Source organism: Psittacula echo (genome assembly GCF_963264785.1).
Source record: "Psittacula echo genome assembly, chromosome: 11".
In the NCBI taxonomy this organism is placed as follows: domain Eukaryota; kingdom Metazoa; phylum Chordata; class Aves; order Psittaciformes; family Psittacidae; genus Psittacula; species Psittacula echo.
The window spans coordinates 12486850-12508550 of NC_137746.1; the positions used below are offsets into that span (position 1 = coordinate 12486850).

A 21701-nucleotide genomic window follows, 5' to 3' on the forward strand; every position below is an offset into this window, starting at 1 on the left:
GTATATGTTTCATAAGCATTATAACAACTTAGTACACTCTCTTTAGTGTAGATGTATGACTTGGATATGCAGTTTCCCAGGGAATGGTATGTACTTCTGTTGAAACTAGAACTTGTTTCTCAAATGCCGCTCTATAATTTTTACCTCTAAACTCAAATGGCCATAAAAAAAAAGAAGGAAAAAAAAGGAGTGAGGGACAATGAGACAGAAGTGATTGTCAAAATCCAATCTGCCTTCACACTCACAATGCACTTATATTTTGATAAGGGGTATGTCCATACTTCAACTTGACATATTTAAGATTTAGCAGATACAACCAAAACATTATAAAAACAGACCATAGAGTGGGCCAGCAACTAAGGTGTTTTAAAATAACTTTTTGTCCTGAATAGAATTTTTCTAAGTCCCACTTTTGGCTGTACAACCGATTTGAAGAGAAATCCAGTTCTTGCTTCCTGTGTGGCTTTGTTTCTTAGTTCACATAGTAAAGCCAATAGACAATATTGAAGAAGGAAAAAACAACAGGGAAGAATATGCGTGACCATCGATCTATGGCATTTACATCAGTCAAGTCAGGGATGGTAATTTTCAGTTGAGATGCACGTCTCCGTAGCCTACTTTTCTTCTGTGCCACATGTCGCTCCAGGGCATTGCGACCAAAGCTGTGTCTGGGTAAGCCAGCTTTCCGGTACTGGATGCTTGAAGTGTCATACGCCAGCATAGTGCTTCTAGGGTCCCCAAGCCCCATCACCGCCTCGGAGGCAGCCATCTCATTTTTAATTTCAAGTGTGCTCAACAAAATATTTTCATGTGGATCCATCTGTAAAAAATAAAAAAGAAGATTTAGCAAGAGAGAAAGGAAGCCAAATCAGCTGCAAACTGAAGCCATGCTGACAAGAGCTAGACCTAACATTACTAATTAATTGGATGTCAGCCTGACTGGAAGACTTTAAGCATAGCTGTGACTATATTTATTGCTTATATTTATTTGTGAACCCAAGAAACAATAAGGCCAGTATAGCATAATGGAATAAATAGTATTTCCCAGTGAGTAGGAGTAATACCTGGAAAAGAAGTATAATGCTCAGCTTGAAAGTGGGATTCTGCCACTGGATAGGAAATCTTGGGCAAATATTGAACTTTTGGGGAACGTCAGAGGGAAATCAAATGGAAAAGGGTCTGCCCTGTTTTGGCTTTTCTTCTTTCAAACCAAAGCTTCTGCTCTGACAAAAACTTCAGGTATTCACAAGGTCTCTGCCTCTGTAAAATGAGGCTCTGAGCACTGCACTAAAGAATGCAAATTTTCAGACCCTATATCCCAAACAGGACTGCCGGTTACTTGGGGAAATGCACCAACTCAGCTGAACTATACCTATGAGGAAATTCCATTCCCCAGTGCTAATGAATTTCATAAATATAGTGCATGCTGTGGAAATCTGAAAGCTGGAATAGCAGAGATCTGCAATTTCAAGCAAAGAAAATAACATACAGAGTGTAATCACGTCAGATGTACATTGAACAGTTGTTTCAATGGGTAGTTTTAGCTACTGTATATTTATTTTTAAAGGCAGTTGAGTGAGATAAAAATATTAATATGAGGTTGTAAAGAAACCTTTCAGACAAACAAGAGGATTTCAAAGATGAGGAACTAATTTCTACTCTGAGGCAACCTGGAGTAGATCTGAAGTATGGTAGGAGAACTTCAAAATAATCCATTTCTAGAAAACAAAAGTAAGGTTATTTAGGAAATTCTAATTCTACTCCCACTTTTGTCTACGTATGCATTTTAAATTGTGTGATTACAGGGCAAAATTAAAGTACTTTAGAAAAAATAATAGCTAATGAGCAGCTAAACAAGTACACTGATTTAGTGATGGTAGTGCAGATATACTCCAGGCCAAGTAAGAGATGAAACTGTTCCAGAGCTTCTTTAAGAATAACTCTGCCACATTATTAATTTATCATGTACATAATACATACAATGGTTATTATTGAAATTGCACAAACTGTGAGTTTTGTGGATTTCTAAACAATAATATAGCATCAGTCTATTCTGCAATATTTAGAAGGCAGCAGCAGGTACCCCGCTGCACTACCCAATATAGCACTGCATTTGCCATTATTTTAAGAAAAAAACCCTTTCTAATATTTTACATGGCACTATAAGAGAACTTGGTTGAATACAGGTTTTAGTAGCATCCACTGCACGGTATTATGAATAGGAAAGTCAGATATTTACAAAAGTTCTTTGAACCTACTGAAACACTGCCATTTGAGTGATTACATCTGTTCAAGTCACGCATAAAAACTAGCATTGCCCAGATGCCAGATTTCCCCCTTTCTTGTTTTTTCTCCTCAATATATGTGAGTTTGCACCCCTCTAGTATCATTATATTTTAGGTTCAGATTAAATTAAGTGGCTCAATGTGAAGCAGCCCAAATCATCTATTTTTGCATGCTTTCCGTCAAAGCCATATGAAATCTTTGAATTTTCTATGGTGTTAGGGAAATCAATCTTTTCTGAGAAGCATTGGAAAAATGGGAAAGTTGAGCTGGAACTCAAGAAAAATTCCTTTAACAACTTTGTAGCACAATATTAAGCATGGTGAGGAAACACTGTGTTCTAGCCAGGAAGGCCATCAAATCATTTCTCCTCTGCCTTAGACAAAACTAAGGCAAAACCAGTATTTTGCTATTTTAATACAAACCAAAGCAAACACACGCAAAATTTTTCAAATGCATCTATAAAAATTCTAAAGAGAACTTTTGAACATTCCCTTCTAGTAAGTGTAGTTATTTAGAAAATTCTTATGTGTTTTTGGGGTAAGACAAAACTGGCTTTCAGTTTTGTTATACAATCTCAGACAAATAATAAGACTTTCAGTATCCTGAAAAGAAAAGCAATTACAGGCATTTGACATTCATTCATCCCAAGAACATCTAAAAACAACAGGTAAGTGTTTTACAAGAGGGGTGCAAAGCCATTTGGAAAATACATTTTCCATAGTTTCACAAAGCCTTAAGAAATGAATAGAAACTTCAGTTCCAATGACATCAGGGGAAGTTTGACATACCATCCACTAATGCAGTGGTTTTATCCTATAGCCCACAGCCTGGGTTATTTTCACCTCAATGTTGTGCATTCTATGATACTATTTTGGGTAAGATTTTAGTGCCAACAAATTTGTTCACATCTTAAATCTTCTTAGGCTGAATCTACTTGGAGCGTTTTATCCTTTTGATCTGCAATGATGCTAGAAATTTTAGTGCTTTTTATACTTTTTATATATATATTATACAAATGCAATACAAGTTATTTTAGTCTACTAGAGTTAGATCCAGGCATGTTTTAGTGACATGGTATTACTCCTCCATTTAACTTTTTGTTTTGATTCTTTTGTCATTTCTGTTCTCATTCTAGTATATTTCTTCACACAGCAAACTGTTACAGGTATCTGGTAACCTTGGCAGTAGTTAGTAAGATTAACGATGCTGGGCAAAAAACCCATTTAGAAATATTCTAAACTGTCTTCTAGGGCAAAGTGTCCTCTTCTGCATATATCACACTGATAACAGAGTTGGAGCACAGCATTTTTCAATATTCCAAGAATTTTTCAGAACAATGCAAAATACAGTAAAAATTAGTGATGGGCGAACCTTCAAGTGTTAGAATAGTCAGGCAAGTACCACAAAGTTCAGGTGCTTCTCAAGCACTAATTTAACCCTTTTGTACCTGGAACAGTGGATTAACCATAACAACAGCATTTTCATGGTATTTTGAATTCCCAGTGTGAAGGACTCCCAAGGTTCCAATCCAGAAATACAAATGAATATGAAAAGAGAGAAAGAAACAAACAACAACAAAAAAACCCAGAGAGAAATTAACCTAACTTGTCAATCTGTGACAAAAGGTTCCTTTTCAGATTAGAGAGAGCTGGGAGTGTTATTTGCACCAAGTAGGTTCGCCCAACTCTAAATAAAACATGCTTTTGTAACTAAATGAAGCCTGAGATAGAATGATACTGAATTATGCTAATTGTACACAGCACCGCCCATTCAAAAGGATCCCAAAGCGCTTTACAACCATTAGAAAGAAGAGCCACTTCCCAGTGAAGCACATCACCTCTCAGGTGAAATGTGGTGACTGACAGTGCAGAACAGTACACTGTATTTTAGTCAAGGAAATGGAGAATGCTGTAGCCAATTGAAACTATGGGGTGGGTGAGTGGTGGTGGGGAATGTTAGGTAAGCAAAACAGTTACAGAAATTGATATTTGGCCAGGTGCTTGGGGTTGAGATGACCACACTATTAAAAAAGTGCCATGGGATCTTTAATGACCATAAGTGGTCAGGACCTGAATTTTAAGTCTCTGAGGATAAAAACATTAGAAAACAATGAAAGATACCTTTGTTGAATACATTTCTGGACAATGATATGTGCCAATTATTCTTCTGTCCTGTAAGTTAATAAAATCAAGACCAGTTTCCTTAGAGATAAGGCAGCTATTATCTTTCATTTAAAATTAAAGCACTCTAGGGTAATAATAGGACAACTAATTAAAAGATATAAGGACCTCTAAGCCAATAATTAGCCTAAGTATATTCTGGCTTCAGAGGTGCTATTACTGCCTTGCTCTGCTCCTCAAGGTAACATAACGTTGTGATGTAAATGTATTTTTTCCAACTGGTCACTTGACCAAGGAAGATATGATGATATGAAAACAATTGTCAAAATTATTCTGGGGGAAAAGTAAGTGTAAAAGTGGTTTTAAAAGGAGGTGGAAGAAGGTTAAAAAGATCTCCTGGTGCTGAAGGATTGTTCAACCATAGAACTAGACTCTTTATGGTGAACAGGAGAGTTCAAACTCAATGGAGAAATTCCCAGGGACAAGAAAGGATGAGAGGATGAAGATGAAGATGAAATGAAGAAAAAGCAGCAGCAAGTACCATGGAAATAAAAAGTGGAAGCAGAAGTGAAGGAAAAATGACCAGAGTTCAATAACCATGCAAGAGGGTGGTGGTTTTTTTTAAAATCAATCTTATAGGTGGATGACAAAATATACGGTGGAAATGATATTCACTTCCAGGTCCAGGTCTACTGGAAGAAAAGCTGACTCTGGAGCCTTGAAAGGGGCCATGACCTTTTTGATGGCCTCAAACAAAGGGAACACAGAAGAAAGCGTAGAAATGTTACCATAATACATTCTTCCTGCTACCTAGAAACTCCAAAATGATGGCTTTCTTGAGGAATTCCTCTTACACTAATACATTAGAAACTGTAAAATACAAGGCAATTATAGCTCACACACACATACATGCACAATATACATGTACATTAGAAATCCTCCAAGGATGAGCAGATCTCTGAAACTATTAACATGGAGTAAACCAGTATCTTGGTGATTATGCTTTACTATTATACCCAAACAGCTTTATAGTATGAGGGAAATTTATACTGATGAAAAGACACATTATTGACACTTTTCCTTCTTCATATACCATTCATTTTCACCTATAACCTTCAACTACAGGCAGGTACTGATGGCTCATATTATGTTAGAATGGCTCAGAAACCATGGATAAAACAGGCAGAAGTGCTGGAATTTCTGATAGAAAAACCTTGTGAAACAAAACAGTTGTAAATTCAAAACAAATACCCTTTTGTTAAGTAGTGCTGTCATTAGCCAAAAGCAAAATATAGTGAGCTAATCCATAAGAGAGAACAGAAGTAGACAGTTTATGACAAAGAATAACACCCGAGCTTAGGTCTCATCATTTATAGGTCCTGTGAACAGAAATTCTTAAGAACTGAAGATGGAAACAGAGATTCCTCTCACAATGAAGACCAACATGACATGCCTAGACATGTAATTTAATTTGTTAAGATATAAACACCTCAGTACCATCTATAGCATAATTTCCTACCTCTTAGCAGCTGAGCTTTGTTTGGAAAACCAGTAACATCCCATTCCTGACTAATCACAGTAGCTACAGCAAGCTTAGGTGAAAGTACAAAGTGCATGTAATAGGGATCTGCCACCTCATCAGCAAGTTTGACTTATTGATTAGAAACCACTTATGTCCAGGGGTTGCACTGACTACACAGGGTAATGTGTCATAGGTAGATAGTCCTGTAAAAGCTGATGCTAAGTTCACTCTGGAAGAAAAAAGAATTAATAGTTTTCAAATGGCACCTGTCTAAAGCTATATAGACATTTTTGACGTAATAAGAGAGTCTGCTGAGATGAAGCTGTATGAACTCATAAAGCACAAGTGTCTAACACTTCAAAACATCCATAAGTGAAGCAATGCCCTTAAGAATGTTTCCATTGTCTGTAGTACAAAATTGAATTTATTGCCAGCATTGCAGTAACTGTTTATGAATCCATGTTAGCATGCATTGGTTTGGATTTCATTATACACCTAAGATTTGGGTCAGACTGTAAAATGTGCAGTTAAAAGACAGTAAATTTAGGCTGACTTATACACATATAAGAAAGTATTCAATGTGTACATGTCTAAATGGATTCCCAGTTCTTATGCTACATTCGTGATATTTTGTTTTGAATACTGCTAGATAGGTTATTCCTGGGTCATTTGGGCTGTTCTGCTCATTAACCTTGCTCAATCTTTACCTTCATGCAGGACAAGCAGTCTCTGTAGCATGCACCATGTCTCTCTTGGGAATTAGAATGTTTCCACTGTTGGTGGAAGAAAGATTCTGAGAAAAAAATATTTCTGAAATACAGGCAAAGATTCTTTAAATATGATCTAACACAACAGTTTGGGGGGTTGTTGAAAGTATTAACTTGATTCAGTCTAGATAAGCTTACAGCCTAAAGACCAAACAACAACAAAGGTAAAGCATTATATTTAATAGTTACCAATACTCTAAAGATGGGCAAAAACTATAAAAGAGAGACTTGAAATCTGTATCCTCCTTCTTACCAGTTTGGGATACTATAATTCTGGTTATCTAAACCCTTCTGCTATGAATTTTGGATCACCTGAAATCACTTCTAAATTGCAAAAAGAAACCAAACACGATCATTTTAGACACTATAAATAAAGTAGAGGTTGAAAACCAGTCATCTTCTACATTATAATAATATTTTTACCACTTAGTGCCACCCTAGCGTGCACAACCCAGGGACCTCAAGATTCAGGAGCACAACTAGGTTACATCTAGCACATAAAATTTAGAGTTACAAATTATTTTTTGCATGGAAATTGGCTGACTCATGGCCATTCAATTAAACCTTGGCAAACTCGTTAGAGCTTATCTGCTTTGGGAAATCAATTCACCAAATTCACCAGCCAGATGCCTTCTGGACTGGAGCTACATACATTTCTTCTACTTCACTGTACATGATTTGCCTTACTTCCCCACAATTTGAAATAATGATATAAACTGCTTTAATGGATTTTTTTCCTGTAACCAAAAGTGTATTTAATTCGGGGTCACAGGTGGATGGCAGGTTTATTGATGCACTACAAAAGCAAAAGGGATAATGTGCTTTAAAGAAACAGAGTGCACACACACTGGTCTTACATTAATTAAACATGGCATTCAAAGGAACACAGCTGCAGAAAGAAAAACCTCACGCAGTAGACTTGACCTTTATTCAGATGTCATGCGGAATCCCACTACGGATCGTGGAAATAAATCACCTTCTGACTGCTTCTGCAAAATGCTGCAGGCTAAAACTGGAACTTCCTCAGATTTCACTCCTATCAAAGGTCTGGTTTCAACAAAACCCAAAAAGGCTGGCCAAGTGCTCTGTGCATTGCTGATTCTTTCATATGCTAGGTGTTCCCTGATAATGTATGAATGTAAATTTAGGAGAAAGGCTGAGCTTTTATAATCCATGCCTATTTTTATTACATGTCCTTCAACAAACTTCTGTGTAAGGAACACCTACTGACCCTGAATCAAGAGAATCAGTCCTGTAGTGCAAACGAAGGGAAAACTCTCCTTGATGAATCCTTTCACTGAAATCTGGACAGTGGCAGTATTAGCTCCAGCAATACAGAGCAGTGAGGATCTGAGATTTTAGACTGAAATTTTAAAACCTTCATATTTCCTTAGTGTTTTAATATCCTGTTCAGCTTAGTAACTGATTCTTTGCATATAAACATTTTAAAAATCCTCTTTTTTCCTATAAGTTTTTACATCTTGTTTTAAATATATTTTACGTGCTTAGTCATGTTTTATACTAGAAGTACCTCTACTGCATAGGGTAAAAGATGCAGTTCTGTGTAACAAATACTGCCTGGTTTTAGGTACCTTTGCAATAATTCTTCCTCACTAGAGGTGCATTACATGATTTCTTCAGAAAAAAATGAGCAAATATTGCTCTGAACAGAAAAAGCCAGAGGCAAGCCAGCAGCAAATCAGAGGGGAAATAAAGGCATTAGCCAAGCCTAAGCTAATGAGCATTGCTTCAGAGCGAGGTACATTATTTCAGGCCTGCAGCCCTGTTAATGCATCTTTACACCTTAGTCTGAAAATTGAGGAGAGCGACCTTGTCTGTTTACAGCACAAAAACTATTATAGGTTGGCCTGTAACGGGCCACATGTATATATCCATGGATTCACACTGGCTTAGGTGACCACACTCCATCTAATTTCACCCCTTTTTTGAAAAAGCAACATCTATGTTTATGATAGCGAAAAAATGCACAGGCTCTTCCACAGCACACTCTTCCACTTATTCACTAATAGAGTGATGAAAGTAAGGCTGGAAGCTGTCGTGGAAATGGCAGCTATCAAAGCAATACCTGAATTGGCTCTGTGCCCTTTACAAGTGTGCTACTGTAATGGATGTCACTGTTGGCACAATGAAACAGTATTCAGTGTTCGTGTTCAAACAACACACGTACATGAGCCAGTGAACCTGAAAATGGGCATTTGGAGTAGGAAGACGCGGTGGTAGCCCCATTTCCTTGCTGGATTATACAGTGGCCAGAAACTGTCCATCCTCAGCCGGCCCAGTTGTGCCAGCAACTGGCACAATAATTAGGCACAATGAAGTGTGAAATAGTGAACTGCACAGTCTTGTTTGTCTTAAAACTCTGATAATGCAGTGGAATTTTCCGAAAAAGAAAGCTCTGAGGACAACTATTAAACTTTCCTGATTAAACTTGGTCAGACTTTTCCTTGGTCAAAAATTTGTAAGGAAAAGACTCAGCAGGGACAACTTCAAGGAGAAGAAAGTTACTACATTAAGTGCAACTGAGGGCAGGTGGAACTTCTACTTGCTCTTTCCTTGCCATCTCATCTCCGTTAGCAGCTGTGTGCTAACTTGGGTATAACAGTGGGTCAGGAGGGCAATGAATTGTAAGCCTGTATTTATTTAAACCTTCTTAGCTCTCTAAGCCCCACATTCATTCTTCATAAGAACATTTCTATTGTTATTCAAACCTATTACTGTGCCATTTAATCTCATCATCATGTTGAAGTTCCATGTTCTTTGCTTGGCACCCAAATTTCTCATAGAAAAACATTGTTAGTCTGACAATTTGACTTGTTTGTGACTTGACACTGTAATAGCAATGCATTGTAACTTTCAGGTGCGCTGTCTGAACACCTTACGTAATACTTAGACTACTGAGTAAAGAATTGCCCAGTGTTTTAAAAATACACTCAGTATATTTAGAAAGTCTATGTTCAGAAAAAAAACCTTATCTGAACACGCAGAGGTTAGCAATGTCAGTTCACATTTATTTAAAAAAAAAAGACTGCATAAATCTGTATAACCAGTTTTATGAAGTGTTGCATAATATACTGACATTTTTCCCCTCTTTTCCAGAGGGAAATTGCTTTATTAATGCTCACAGTAACAACAGCATGATTGCAAAATTAGAGAGCTTTATTTATATGACTTATGTTACCATATACTCCAGGTATATAGGCTGTGCACTTACAGTGTCTCTGTGCGTTAAGATAGGTTGGAAATGTCAAGGCTTTATTTATTATTAATTATTACTACAACTGTATGCATTCTAAAAATATATTCACTGATGCATTTACATTATGCAAAACACAATGCTACTTCTGTGAAGTCGTAAATCAAATTATTTCTGAAGAATATAACAAACATGCTGTATGTAAGAAATATTAATTTGCAATAATTAACTGTTTTAAACTTGGATGACCTAACTATAAAGAAAATAATTTTGAAATAATTTAAACGCACCTAAATAACATGCACGTAAGAGTCAGAAAGTTAGGACGGGAATTGGAAGGCAAGATGCAGGAAATCATTATATGGTAATGCTTCTATAAGATCTGATATCTGGGTTGAAAAAATGCAAGTATTACATCCTGTTTCTAGCCAATAACCTGCTAAGGAAACCTTAGCGATGTCTCAGAAAAGACTGACAAGGTGCTCCATCAAGGGATGGATCTACAGCTCTTCTTTTAACAAGAGCCTTGATATAGGAACTGATCAATACTTACAGTGATTATTATCTCTGTTACCTGACACACTTTCAGTCTGTGTCGCTTTGGAAGAGGATGGTATAATAATAATGCTTTTCCATTATGATCACCCTTTTCAAATGTACAAATGGCAAGATGCAAGAATTACTTCTTTACAGAGGAATAATCAGGCTTTCATAAAGCCCAGTACATTTACCATGGTCTTTACAGTGACAGTTATATTTTCCATTAAATTAGCACATAGCTGTAATGGAGGTTTTCTGATCTATCCAGAATAACAAATACACAGATATCATTGATATTGAAAAGGATTTCCACCTTACTTACTTCTCCAAAGAAGGCAATTAATGTATGTAGTAGTCTGGATCAAATGAGTTAGACAAGCAACTGTGGGAAAAAACAGCCAAAGAATCCAAAAGATGTAACAGCAGCACAAGCAGCAGGGAGACTGGGAATTTAGTAATACAGGAAAATATAAAGAGAATTCAGAGCTTGAGAGGTAATCTGCCTGAAAATCTGAGACAACACAAAGACTAGAAGATACACCAGACACATCACAGCAATCAGCATCAGCAAGCCCATCTAAGCCACAGTTCCAAGATGAAAACATCCAAGGTAAAATTACTAGATCCAACAATGTAAGAGAAAATGTAAAAATCAAACAAAAATATTTTGGCTACCGGATTCTGGATGAAACTTACAGGGAATAAATGAGTACTGAGAGAGCACCAAGAAGCTCCATATTTGAACTGTGATAACAGAAATTAAGTATATTGAAATGGCTAGGGGTTTACCTCAGAAATTATTTGCAGTTGTACCAGCCTCTAGATTGAGATCCTGGTTAGGATAATCATCTCCTTGAACACAAAGCCAGGCTTCATAAAAGAGAAAACTTGCAAGGCTATACCACAGTAGCTTGCTTCTTTCCCCCTACCCTCTTGTTTCCCAAAGAGAAACAGAAACCAAAATCACAATTAGAAGAAGCTTCATAGAGGCTTCTAGACCAAATCCTTCCAGACCATTTTTATGTAAGTACAGAATTAACAGATGAAAGCTATGCATCTCAGTAAAGCCTTTGACACATTATCTTAAAACTATTGAGATGATATGTCCCAGATATATGTACAATTACTCACAGGAAGACTAATTACTACATACATTTACTACTACTAATTACTACAATTACTAACAGGAAGTTAGCTAGCTGAATGATATGGTGAAACCAGAGGTTAGAATTTGGCCCTGTTTTTTAACAGCTGGAAGAAGAACAGACAATATATTAGTGTCCTAAGCACAGGAAAAGATAGCATGAAATGTGCCTACAAATGATCAAAAGGATGCTGACAACCATCAACATTCCTATTTAAAATAGAAAAGTTGACAGAATAAAACTGCATAACAATATATACTACACATACAACAGTCCTAGTTTACCTGTCCTTATCTATATGCTTGCAGTGCTATGCCATTTAGAACAGAAGAAATTTAAAGTCTTGAGACTATAAAGACAATAAAGGCATTTGAAGAAAAAGTGTAAGGTGAGACAATAGTATGCTTGAAAAGAGAGGTGAAGAAATTATGTGAATGCTATATCAAATACATGACTGATGTCTAGAGTAGGAAGAAAGCCAGTGATTTATCTGTAAACAATACATCTGTTTACAGAGAGAAGAGGCAAAAGACACTGAGTTAGACTAAAGGAATGAACTGCTGAATGCAGCCTTGGAAGCTTCAAGAGTGAAACGGTCACACACAGAGCCATTTTAACCTGAAGTCACTGCAAAGAAATTAAGCAAGTCCGTTTTGATTTAACAAGTCTGTGATAACGTATCTGCTCATAATTGAGTCTGAAACTTCCTTGAGTTTTGTGTCCTTAAATTTCTCCATGATTCTATTACTCGTGTTTCAGAATTCAAGAAGCAAAACAAGATATAGGCCAAATCCTTTCTCTTCCTTCCATTATTCCAAACAGAGCCAACAATATTTGAAAATGAGGGAGTATATGAAGTTACAATCTTCTGTGATGATTCACACCAGATACAAGGAAGAAATTTTTTACTGTAAGAGTGGTGAAATGGTGGAACACATTGCCCAGGGAGGTGGTAGATGTCCCATCCCTGTCAAGGTCAGGTTGGATGGGGATCTGAGTGACCTGAGCTAGTTGAAAATGTCCCTGCTTACTGCAGGGAGATTGGTCAAGATGACCTTAAAAATCCCTTCCAATCCAAACCATACTATGATTAAAAAAAAAACCCAAAACAAAACCAAAATGACTATACTGCGCATATGATATATGAAATCTAAAGAAAAATTTGATCACAGTTTCATCTGGAATAACTCAGGGGAAGTTCTGCAGTCAGCATGGCGGTATTTGCTCAAATGGAAGAAACAGGACATTCTCCTCTTGCATCACCAGATTTCCAAGGGATTACACTGAATTCAGCAGATACCACAGTCATGGAAGAACAGCTTCTGTTTGTTGTGCTTCTGTTCTGTTTTATAGGCTCCTTAGTATCTTCTGAATAACACTGAGCAAAAACAGAGAGATTACCAATGTCTGTGCCTGCCCTGAAATCTCTCAATACCAGAGAAGTCGACAGCATAAATGGAGTCTGTATTAACTTCTAGTTCAATTTTGCAAGTACCTGTGGATGCAAGGACTAACCAGCACTTCTCACCACCTTTTGTTCAAGAAGTTGTAAGAGGCCATTACAAAACAAAGATGTTGGAATCTGAAGAAATCTATTACAGATTTGCTGACCTATAATGTATAAACAAGTATGTTGCATTATAAGCAGCAGTTCCAATAACTATTTATCCACCTTTTACAATGTCTATGCAGAATGCAATAACAGAGCTGTATAGAAGTTTTCATCCTCATGTTTTGAGGTTTATTACTCATGTCATTAATCTTTTCTCACACTGCATTTGATTCCAAAAAATTCATAAAATTCCATGTAGTGATATAAGAGGAATCTAGTAATATCACAAAAAACCACTCATACTTCATAAAATTAATCCTTCAGTGTTAGATCTTAATTAGAGATGAAGTATTTGGTTGGTCCCATTTCTAAAGTACTTGGGGTTTTATGCAAACCTGCATCTGAACCAAATTCAGCATTTCAGCCCCATTTCTGGTTCTTGTACATTAAAATAATTATATAATATTTGTCCCCCTTTCACAGACAAAAGATTCAGGTCCATTAAATATGAATCTGTTTTCTTGCTGCTGGTCAAACAGTAAGAACAGCTATCAGCTCCTTGCCTCCTCCCCAGAGCAGTCTATGCACAGTAGGACAGGTTCTCTGATCACTGCTGTTCTCTCATCCTCTCCTATTTGATTCTCTATCTATTGTTTAAGGGATTACAAACCTGATTATTAGATCAGAGTCTGTCTGGATATCAGAGCAGAACTGCCCTAGACTATGAACCATGCTGGCCTGGTATACAAACAAACAGCTCAGTATAAAAAAAATTCAAACGATGTAAAGTTGTTCCAAGAACACTTTGGGTTAACCCTGTAGGCTGGTGAGTTTTTGCAACAGTTATTGGAATTATTTTACTCTGCTGACTGGATTGGGTTAGTGCACTAGTTAGTGCTTCCAAATTCTAGTTCATGATTAGTGACTTGCCACTAGGCTTTGGCTATTCTGTTACATGGCTGAAAGATCTATTGTATGAAAAAGTATATAGAAAATATCATAAACGAAATGGTATGCAAAAATGTACTTCAGCTACTGGTGACACCCTGACACCTGTGGACCTTAAATTTCCATTGATGTTAGGGTAAAGACTTCAGGTAAATGCAGATCTAGTTTCATAAAACTACCTACAAAGTTTCTTACTTAATAGCCTTGGTTTTTTTAAAAGGAATATTGCTTCAAAAAAATAAATTTTACAAATTAAATTAAAGCTTGCAGCATTTTTTACATTGCTGAAAAATCACCAACAGACAGAAAAAATTTTACAGTGTCTTCATGAACTTTATAAGGGTAAATGATGATCTATGGTACCAGAACATCAAAATTAATCTCATCATTATGCATTTACCTTCATTCATTAAAACATGTTTCTCTCAAATTAAAAACAAAATAAATTAATGGATGAGTGAGATGTGAGCCATGACAATATAATCCTTCATCTCAAAAGACTATAAATTATAACCTATAAAACTGTTTTATGCTATCAACATGTGATGGATTATTGCTGTTCCAGCAAAAATGGAACAAAATGTTTCTGTCTGCAGGCACACTGTGGTAATGTAGAAGTTCTTGAAAAAACATGAGAAATTCCACTAGTAGAGCTGTATGAAACTTAGGTTTCCACTTCACAAATAATTACTTGTAATCACTTGGTTTCTTTCCGATTTAGATATTTTCTTTTAATTCTGAGTTGTTTTGTTCCCATTGGAGTAATCACATTGAATTATAAATTCAAAAAACTTTCCATGCCAAAAAACCCCAACAAAACAAACAAAATAAATTGACTTTATTTAAATCTCCAATTTTGCCTGTATGTGAAAGTTAATACATTTCACACTGAGTACATTTTAGCAGTCAGCCCAGATTTGCCACTGTGCAACTCATCCAAGATGGTCACAGTGAAAAACGACAAGTGCTTTATAAGTGCTCCATTGTCATTAAGCATAATGGATACTTTTTCCAAAAGTGTGTTTCTTGGCAAATGTATTTTCTGCCTCAATTCTCAATCCCCAGGGAACCATTTTTAGATTTAAAATTAAGTGCACAACACATTGATGTTTTATTTCTGAGCAGTTTCTCATTTAGTCAATAGTATCCTGGGCCAATATACATTGAAAATATGCAGACTTTTCAAGCTTTAAACACTTCTGTAGCAAATATTTCTTATCCGGGTCATCTGAAAGATTTATGAAGTAGGTTAAATTTAAGTTTTATTTCCAATGTTCCATACAGCTCTTACTAGAATATCAGCTATAGCCATCATTTTGGATTTGTTCCTCTGGAAACAGATTAGACATATTTAACTGTACATCCTGACTGAAAAAAAAAATCTCACAATAAAGCTTAACTGAGTTCATGCTTTAGAAAAAAAGTAATTCTGTTTTCCAGGCTAGAGGGCAGCATTCATTGCTGAGGTGGCTAAGTACACTGCTCAGCAGAGCTAAACCAAGATAATAATCCCACTCCATTCATTTTCTACAAGAAATTATATTTTAAGGCTCTGTCTGGCAGAAGTGAAAGGCTGCCTTCCCGGGGCAATGCTAAAAACATATCCCTGTTTCAGTTTACCTTATTGACATCCATCCTCAGCTTCTCATTGTTGGCACTGGCAGCTTTTTCTGCAGCTTTCTTTTGGCGCTGTGGTCCCCTGCCAAAGAAGATGTAGTTGACCAATGCATACTCCAGCAGAGCCATGAAAACGAAGACAAAACATCCCATAAGATACATGTCAATGGCTTTCACATATGGAATTTTGGGAAGAGTCTCTCGAAGATGGGTGTTAATTGTTGTCATTGTGAGCACAGTTGTGATTCCTGGAAAAAAAAAATGGACATGTCTATTAATTGAGTTAATTTTAGTTTTCTAGTACAATAGTTCATAATATTCAAATGCTTAAGCTGAAAAAGTCTACAACTTTTTTTTTTTCTGCTAGACAAAAGCCCACCCCCAACCTCTGTGTTCCTTATCTTTGTCTTTAATATTTTGTACAGCAAAGAAAATTACAGCTCTAAATAATTGTGTTCAATCAAACAAACGGTAGTTGGATTCTATGAGTATGTTTTTAACCAGCTAAACTGTAAGCTTTAATGAGTCTCTGTTATGAATTACCAGCCTGGAGTCACTGTTATCTTGCTTTCCTCCAGCATTTTCAGAATGTCTGTAATCCTGAATTCTTATAGGAAAATTTACACAGGACTGGTAAAACTCAGGCAGCGTTCTATAAAGTTAAAATGTCAAATTATCAATTTTATCTTTTAAAGTGATTTATTTAAGTTATATTTATGGTATATTTATGTTATATGAGAGCTGTACTGGCAGGAATCAGTCTGATTTATACAAAATTTGGTAATAGGTACTCATTTAGTTTTAGAACATGCTTAGATCCTCTGATGAGGATATAAACAAGCACACATGGGATTAGGTGGTGAGATATGAGTACTCTAGAGTTTAATTAGGGAAATGGTTTCCTTTTGGAATGTAAGGTAACAGTAAGGGGAAAAAAAGCCCTCAACTTGAGGAGAAATTAGCTATACAACCCTAGTAAAACTTTATTTAATTCATACCTGAGAGGAAAAGCAATTTATAACCCATAACACAGTGCTGAATGTGTATTCTGCACTGCCATGGGCAAAAGCAAACTAAATGCATTCTCTTCAGAGAAAAAACAAGCAGTAAAACAACAAAAAACACTGAGACAATTAGGCTAATTCTGGTTACAAGGATTACACAGTTAGCTAATTCAGACATGAAACCACTTTAATTTTTACTTAAATTGTGATGATTTAAATCCTGATTCAAATAAGACAAAGCTTAATAAGCCAGACATAAAAAGACCTAAGATTTACTTTTCAAATCATGTACTATCCACTAAGCCAGAAGCAAGAAAAAGCATTCAGTTAATGCACACTTCATGACGTGTAAAAATGCCTACCTAAAGCAACTCTTGCAGCTGAAGCATCATAATTAATCCAGAAGGAAACCCAGGACAAGATAGTGATCAGAATAGAAGGCATGTAGGTCTGCAGAATGAAGTAACCAATGTTTCTCTTAAGTTTAAAGCTCAGAGACAGCCTTGGGTAGGCACCTAAAAGAGAATATTTGGTATAGCCATAATTTACTTGTATAAAGCCTGAAAACATTCTTCTGTCATTTTGGTTTGATTGTTTCATGCAACATAAGAGTACACAGAGAGTTGAAAAATCCAGGATAATCAGCTGCATAATTTCTAGCTAGAACTGGGATTAAATAATCTTTCATTCTAAGGGTACAAGTGTGCTCCAGATGTGTTTCTGCTGGTAACCATAATATTCAACAACAATCAAAATACATTTTGGAGCATCAAAGCATACCAGTGTTTTCCAGTGCCAAGCAGCAGTATGCCTACTTCAGCGTAACCCTCATTCCAGCCTTCTCTCCAAGCAACACAACACTTGCCCTTTGTCACTGAACACCGGAAATATTTTGGTGTATGAAACTCTTGTTGAAATGAGTACCTAAAGATCACTATCCAAGTCCCCTTTCCGCTTGGTTTTCAAGAATTTGGGATCCTCCTATACTCCCTTCAAAGATGATTTTTAACTATACCTAGAAAGTGAGTTTTGAAGATTTATATTTTTTTAAACACACCTAGCATCTTTCTCAAGGAGGTAGAGAACATTACATAATAACAGCCCGACCCAGCTCTTGTCTCCCTTGAATGATTTCTCATGTCACTGAAAAGTTCCACTTGTTCTTGTTGCTTGTTTTGCTGGTTTTTGTGTTTTTTTGTTTTGTGGTTTTGTTGTTTTTGTTGGGGTTTTTTTGTTTATTATTTTGCTTTGTTTTGATGAAATCCAATCTTATTTTCTACTCCTCCTCACAAAGCATCTTTTCAGCCTTCAGAAAGTCGGATGCTTGCTTGCCTAAGCTAAACTACAAATCCTGTCAAAAAAAGATTTTAAAGGGTTTACAGTAAAGACAAATAATCAGTCTAATACATCCACAGCTTGGCACAAGCAACACCTAGAAATATTAAGAGATACGTTCTTAAATTTCCTATAGGCTGGGTCACTTCTTGTTGGGGTTAGGGCACTGAAGTGTTTAAGAGGCTTAATTAGCTTTCATAGGAAAACAGAAAATACAACTTACTTGACTGAGCCTAACATGACAGACTACTGTATCCTCTTCATATGTTAATGGTGATGCCTTACAGTATGAAAGCTGTAATAAAAACTGCTCCTTTCAAAATTCACAGTTGCTGCCCTAATTTATTTCTGTTTCTAAGATTTTTTTTCTCAGATCCTGAACTTCATGTTAATAATTAACCCATTTCTGAAAGTCTTCCCAGTCAATTCCCCTTTTAGCTTCCCCTCCACAAACCTGTAGAGAAAACAACATTCTTGGTGATAAGCTTGTAGTCTACAATGGAGAACTGTGGCAGTTCAATCTTTGTCACTCCTGTGACTGCATTATCACCCCCACGCCAGTAAAATTCAATGTCATCTGTTGTATAGCCATCTATAAAAACAGGAGTAAACAGTTAAGATATACATATCTTCTGAAATCATTAAATAACTTCAAATATACTTCTCAAAATAAACCATTTATAACATAATAGATCAAAGTATTCAGAGACAGCTAATTAGAAATCCAATTTTGAATGGAAATCCTTTTAAAAATATATTATGCTAATATGTTAATAAAGCAAACCTTTAAAAACAAATTAGGGCTACACACATCCCATATATAGATAGCAGCTGTAGATTTGGCTCAAAGTAACTTCTAATTCCAAGGCATAGGTTTGCTGTAATTTCAGCCCCTAGGCTGAAACATCAGCACTGGTACCAGAAAAATAACCAGGTCATCGAGAGTTGCCTGAAAGAGATGCTTTTCTGTCTTGTGCATCATGATCAGCAATGGAAAGAGGACAGTGAGAGTTATACAGGTAAGAGAGAAGTTCAGTGTACAGTTATCTCATGATATTTACTCTGTATGCTATGTAGTTTATACTCTGACTATGGATGCAAAGGACAAACTCTAGTTCAAACCCATTTAGACTTCCCTTGTAAACTCAGCATCATTCTTTTTCTGAAAATGGCTCGAACGCAATAAAAGCCAGCCACATTCAGTGAGGCCGGAAGCAACTGTAGCAGATGCAACAGCCATCACTCTGGATGGCAAAACACCACCCGCAAAAAAACACCCACAAAAACACCAACCAACCAACCAAAAAAACTTACCACCCACGAAAGAAAACAGAAGACAGAACATGTTCACACAGTCATAAAACATATGCATGAAATATGAATCTGGGTTTGCCAAATGGCAGCTTAGCTAACTTGCATACTCCGGAGTTGGTACGCAGAACTGATCAGTAGATATCAGAAACAGATCTGTTTGAAAACCAGGGAATAAAATATTCTCAAAGGTTTGTAGTCATTTAAAGATTTTTGTTGCTGAAAACTGTAAACAAAAAGAACAACTCAGAGATGGAATAATGGCTATGACTTTTTGGGAAATGGACATAGTAAATTATTATCTATGACCTTGATTCCTCACCCACAGGCAAAGGACAAAATGATATACTAAAACGATTTTAGACTGCTCAAATAGCACTTAATTTCAAGGAATAATGCAATTATGCACTTTGTGATAACCTAGAAACTATAAAACTGTTTCCATGCATCATTAGTTTTTGATAACCCAAACATAATCCAGGCATACAGCAGTGGCAGAAGACAGGCAAGTCTGAAGATACGAAGCCAATAATCTTCAAAAACACTGAAATAACCATCAAAATCTATCCAACATAGAGCAAATTTTAACATATTTTGGTAGTTACATTCTTACAGCATACTGATAGCACTTGCAGTTTTTGTGTAATACTTTCATTCTGTTTTTTATGGGGCCAGCAGCAAACCAAAAGTCGTCTGAGGGCAGAAAATGGAAAAGTGATTTCAGGAATAAGAGCCATCTCATTCATACAGGACAGATTTTGAACAGCTTGTCAACATCAAGAATTCAAGATGGAACCTGCTCTGCTTTCAAAGGTGCTGACACTGACAATAAAAATGATGAGAGAAGAGATTTTTTAAATTTTTGTCAAATAAGTTATTCCTGAATGTTTCCATTTACTCCAAAGTTGACTAGTTCTGGCTGATGACAACAACCAAAGAAATAAAGAAGCTTGTATCTTATAAATAAGGGAGAAAAAGTGGAATGGGGAACATGGTATGCTTTTGCCATATCCAGAACTCCTTAAGAAACAGAATTTAAATTACATCAACAAATAGCTTACATCAGTGGTCACTGATGAGTTTCCCCTCATACCTTCTCTTGTTTCACCACGAGGAGAATCATCAAAAGAATAATTGAACATAATCTGGAAGCACAATATTTAGCTTCCCTACTCTGTTTGGACAGAGCAATCAAAAGAACTTCATAGATATTATGTGACTGGTTTAGAGCCTAAAACATGACAAGTTTAAAAAGGAGCCAAGATTACTGGTATTTGTCATCAGGTCTATCCTCTGTAATCAAACAAACGCTACCTATGACTCCACCATCATACCAATGCTTCTTACACACTTTGTGATACAAAGTATGTTCAAATCTGCATTTTTCATCATCAGAACTCATCAGCTGAAGTTGTCTCAGGAAGACCAACATGTGATTGAACTTTTTGCTTACTGCATCTATGCACCCCACATAGAATTGTCGCAGATGAAATTTACAGCACAAAATTGTTGCCTGTTGCCAAGAGATACTGTATGTAGAGATAAGAATAGCTTCAGCATAATGATTTCCAATAGCTATGCAAGGCATCCTTAGTTCAGCCAAGACTGTTGTTAGAACTGGTTTTGAATTTTCTATATAGCATCTGTAGAATTATTTTAAAAAGTCAAATTACAGACTCACTGGGAGACTGGAATTGTTTTGTTCTCACGAGGAAATAAGGTATTTTGCTGCTTGGTTATTATTTTCTAAGACTGACTAATTATATGAGAGACTCTCCCCCATCCCTTATTTCTTCAATTAAACTTGTTCTATTTCCACCGCATAAAAAGACAGCAAAGGGTACTCAAAGGATGAGCACAATGCTTTAAAATTTCCTTCCTTCAAAAATGACCTGAAATACTAAGGCACTTTTAATTATTGAACATTTCAAGAAATTAGGAATACTTGTACTTTGCCATATAATTGAGATTACCATAGTTTCTGAACTAAAAGACATGAGCTGTGAAAAGCAACTTGGAAAGCTTTGACAATATGTTGCAACCTTCAATTTAGATTTCTGACGTTCATAAATTCTTGTGGTATAATTTTATACCATGTTCTGGCTCTGACACTGTGAATGTAAAACTTGGGTAACTCCCTCTTCTTCTGGGGTTGTGGGTGTGAATGTCTCATCCTGCACAGCCCCATCATCTATTTCTCCAGTGGATACCTGTAAAAGTTGTATTCCTGAAAATTACTTGCATGGAATGAAGGCATTCTGTCCTTTCTATAATGTACATTGGACATTACACTTGTTCGTGTACCTTCTCCCAGTGGAGAAGCAGTTGTTTTGTCTGACA

The 21701-nt window shown here is 36.3% G+C and overlaps 1 protein-coding gene across 2 annotated transcripts in view; it reads right to left on the minus strand.

The window, feature by feature from the left end:
* Window positions 1-472: 472 nt before the first annotated feature.
* GABRB2 (gamma-aminobutyric acid type A receptor subunit beta2) overlaps window positions 473-21701 on the minus strand; it is a gene marked incomplete at its 3' end in the record, with an annotated part of 157463 nt that continues 136234 nt past the window's right edge. Inside the window, exons 6-10 of one of the 2 annotated variants that reach the window (XM_080627301.1) lie at window positions 18505-18642; window positions 17078-17230; window positions 15715-15959; window positions 4407-4457; window positions 473-820 (exon numbers count right to left, since the gene is read on the minus strand). In XM_080627301.1, the coding sequence (XP_080483427.1) occupies window positions 473-820; window positions 4407-4457; window positions 15715-15959; window positions 17078-17230; window positions 18505-18642 (935 nt within the window). The remainder of the gene's footprint in view (window positions 821-4406; window positions 4458-15714; window positions 15960-17077; window positions 17231-18504; window positions 18643-21701) is intronic. The other variant, XM_080627302.1, reaches the window with a different exon arrangement.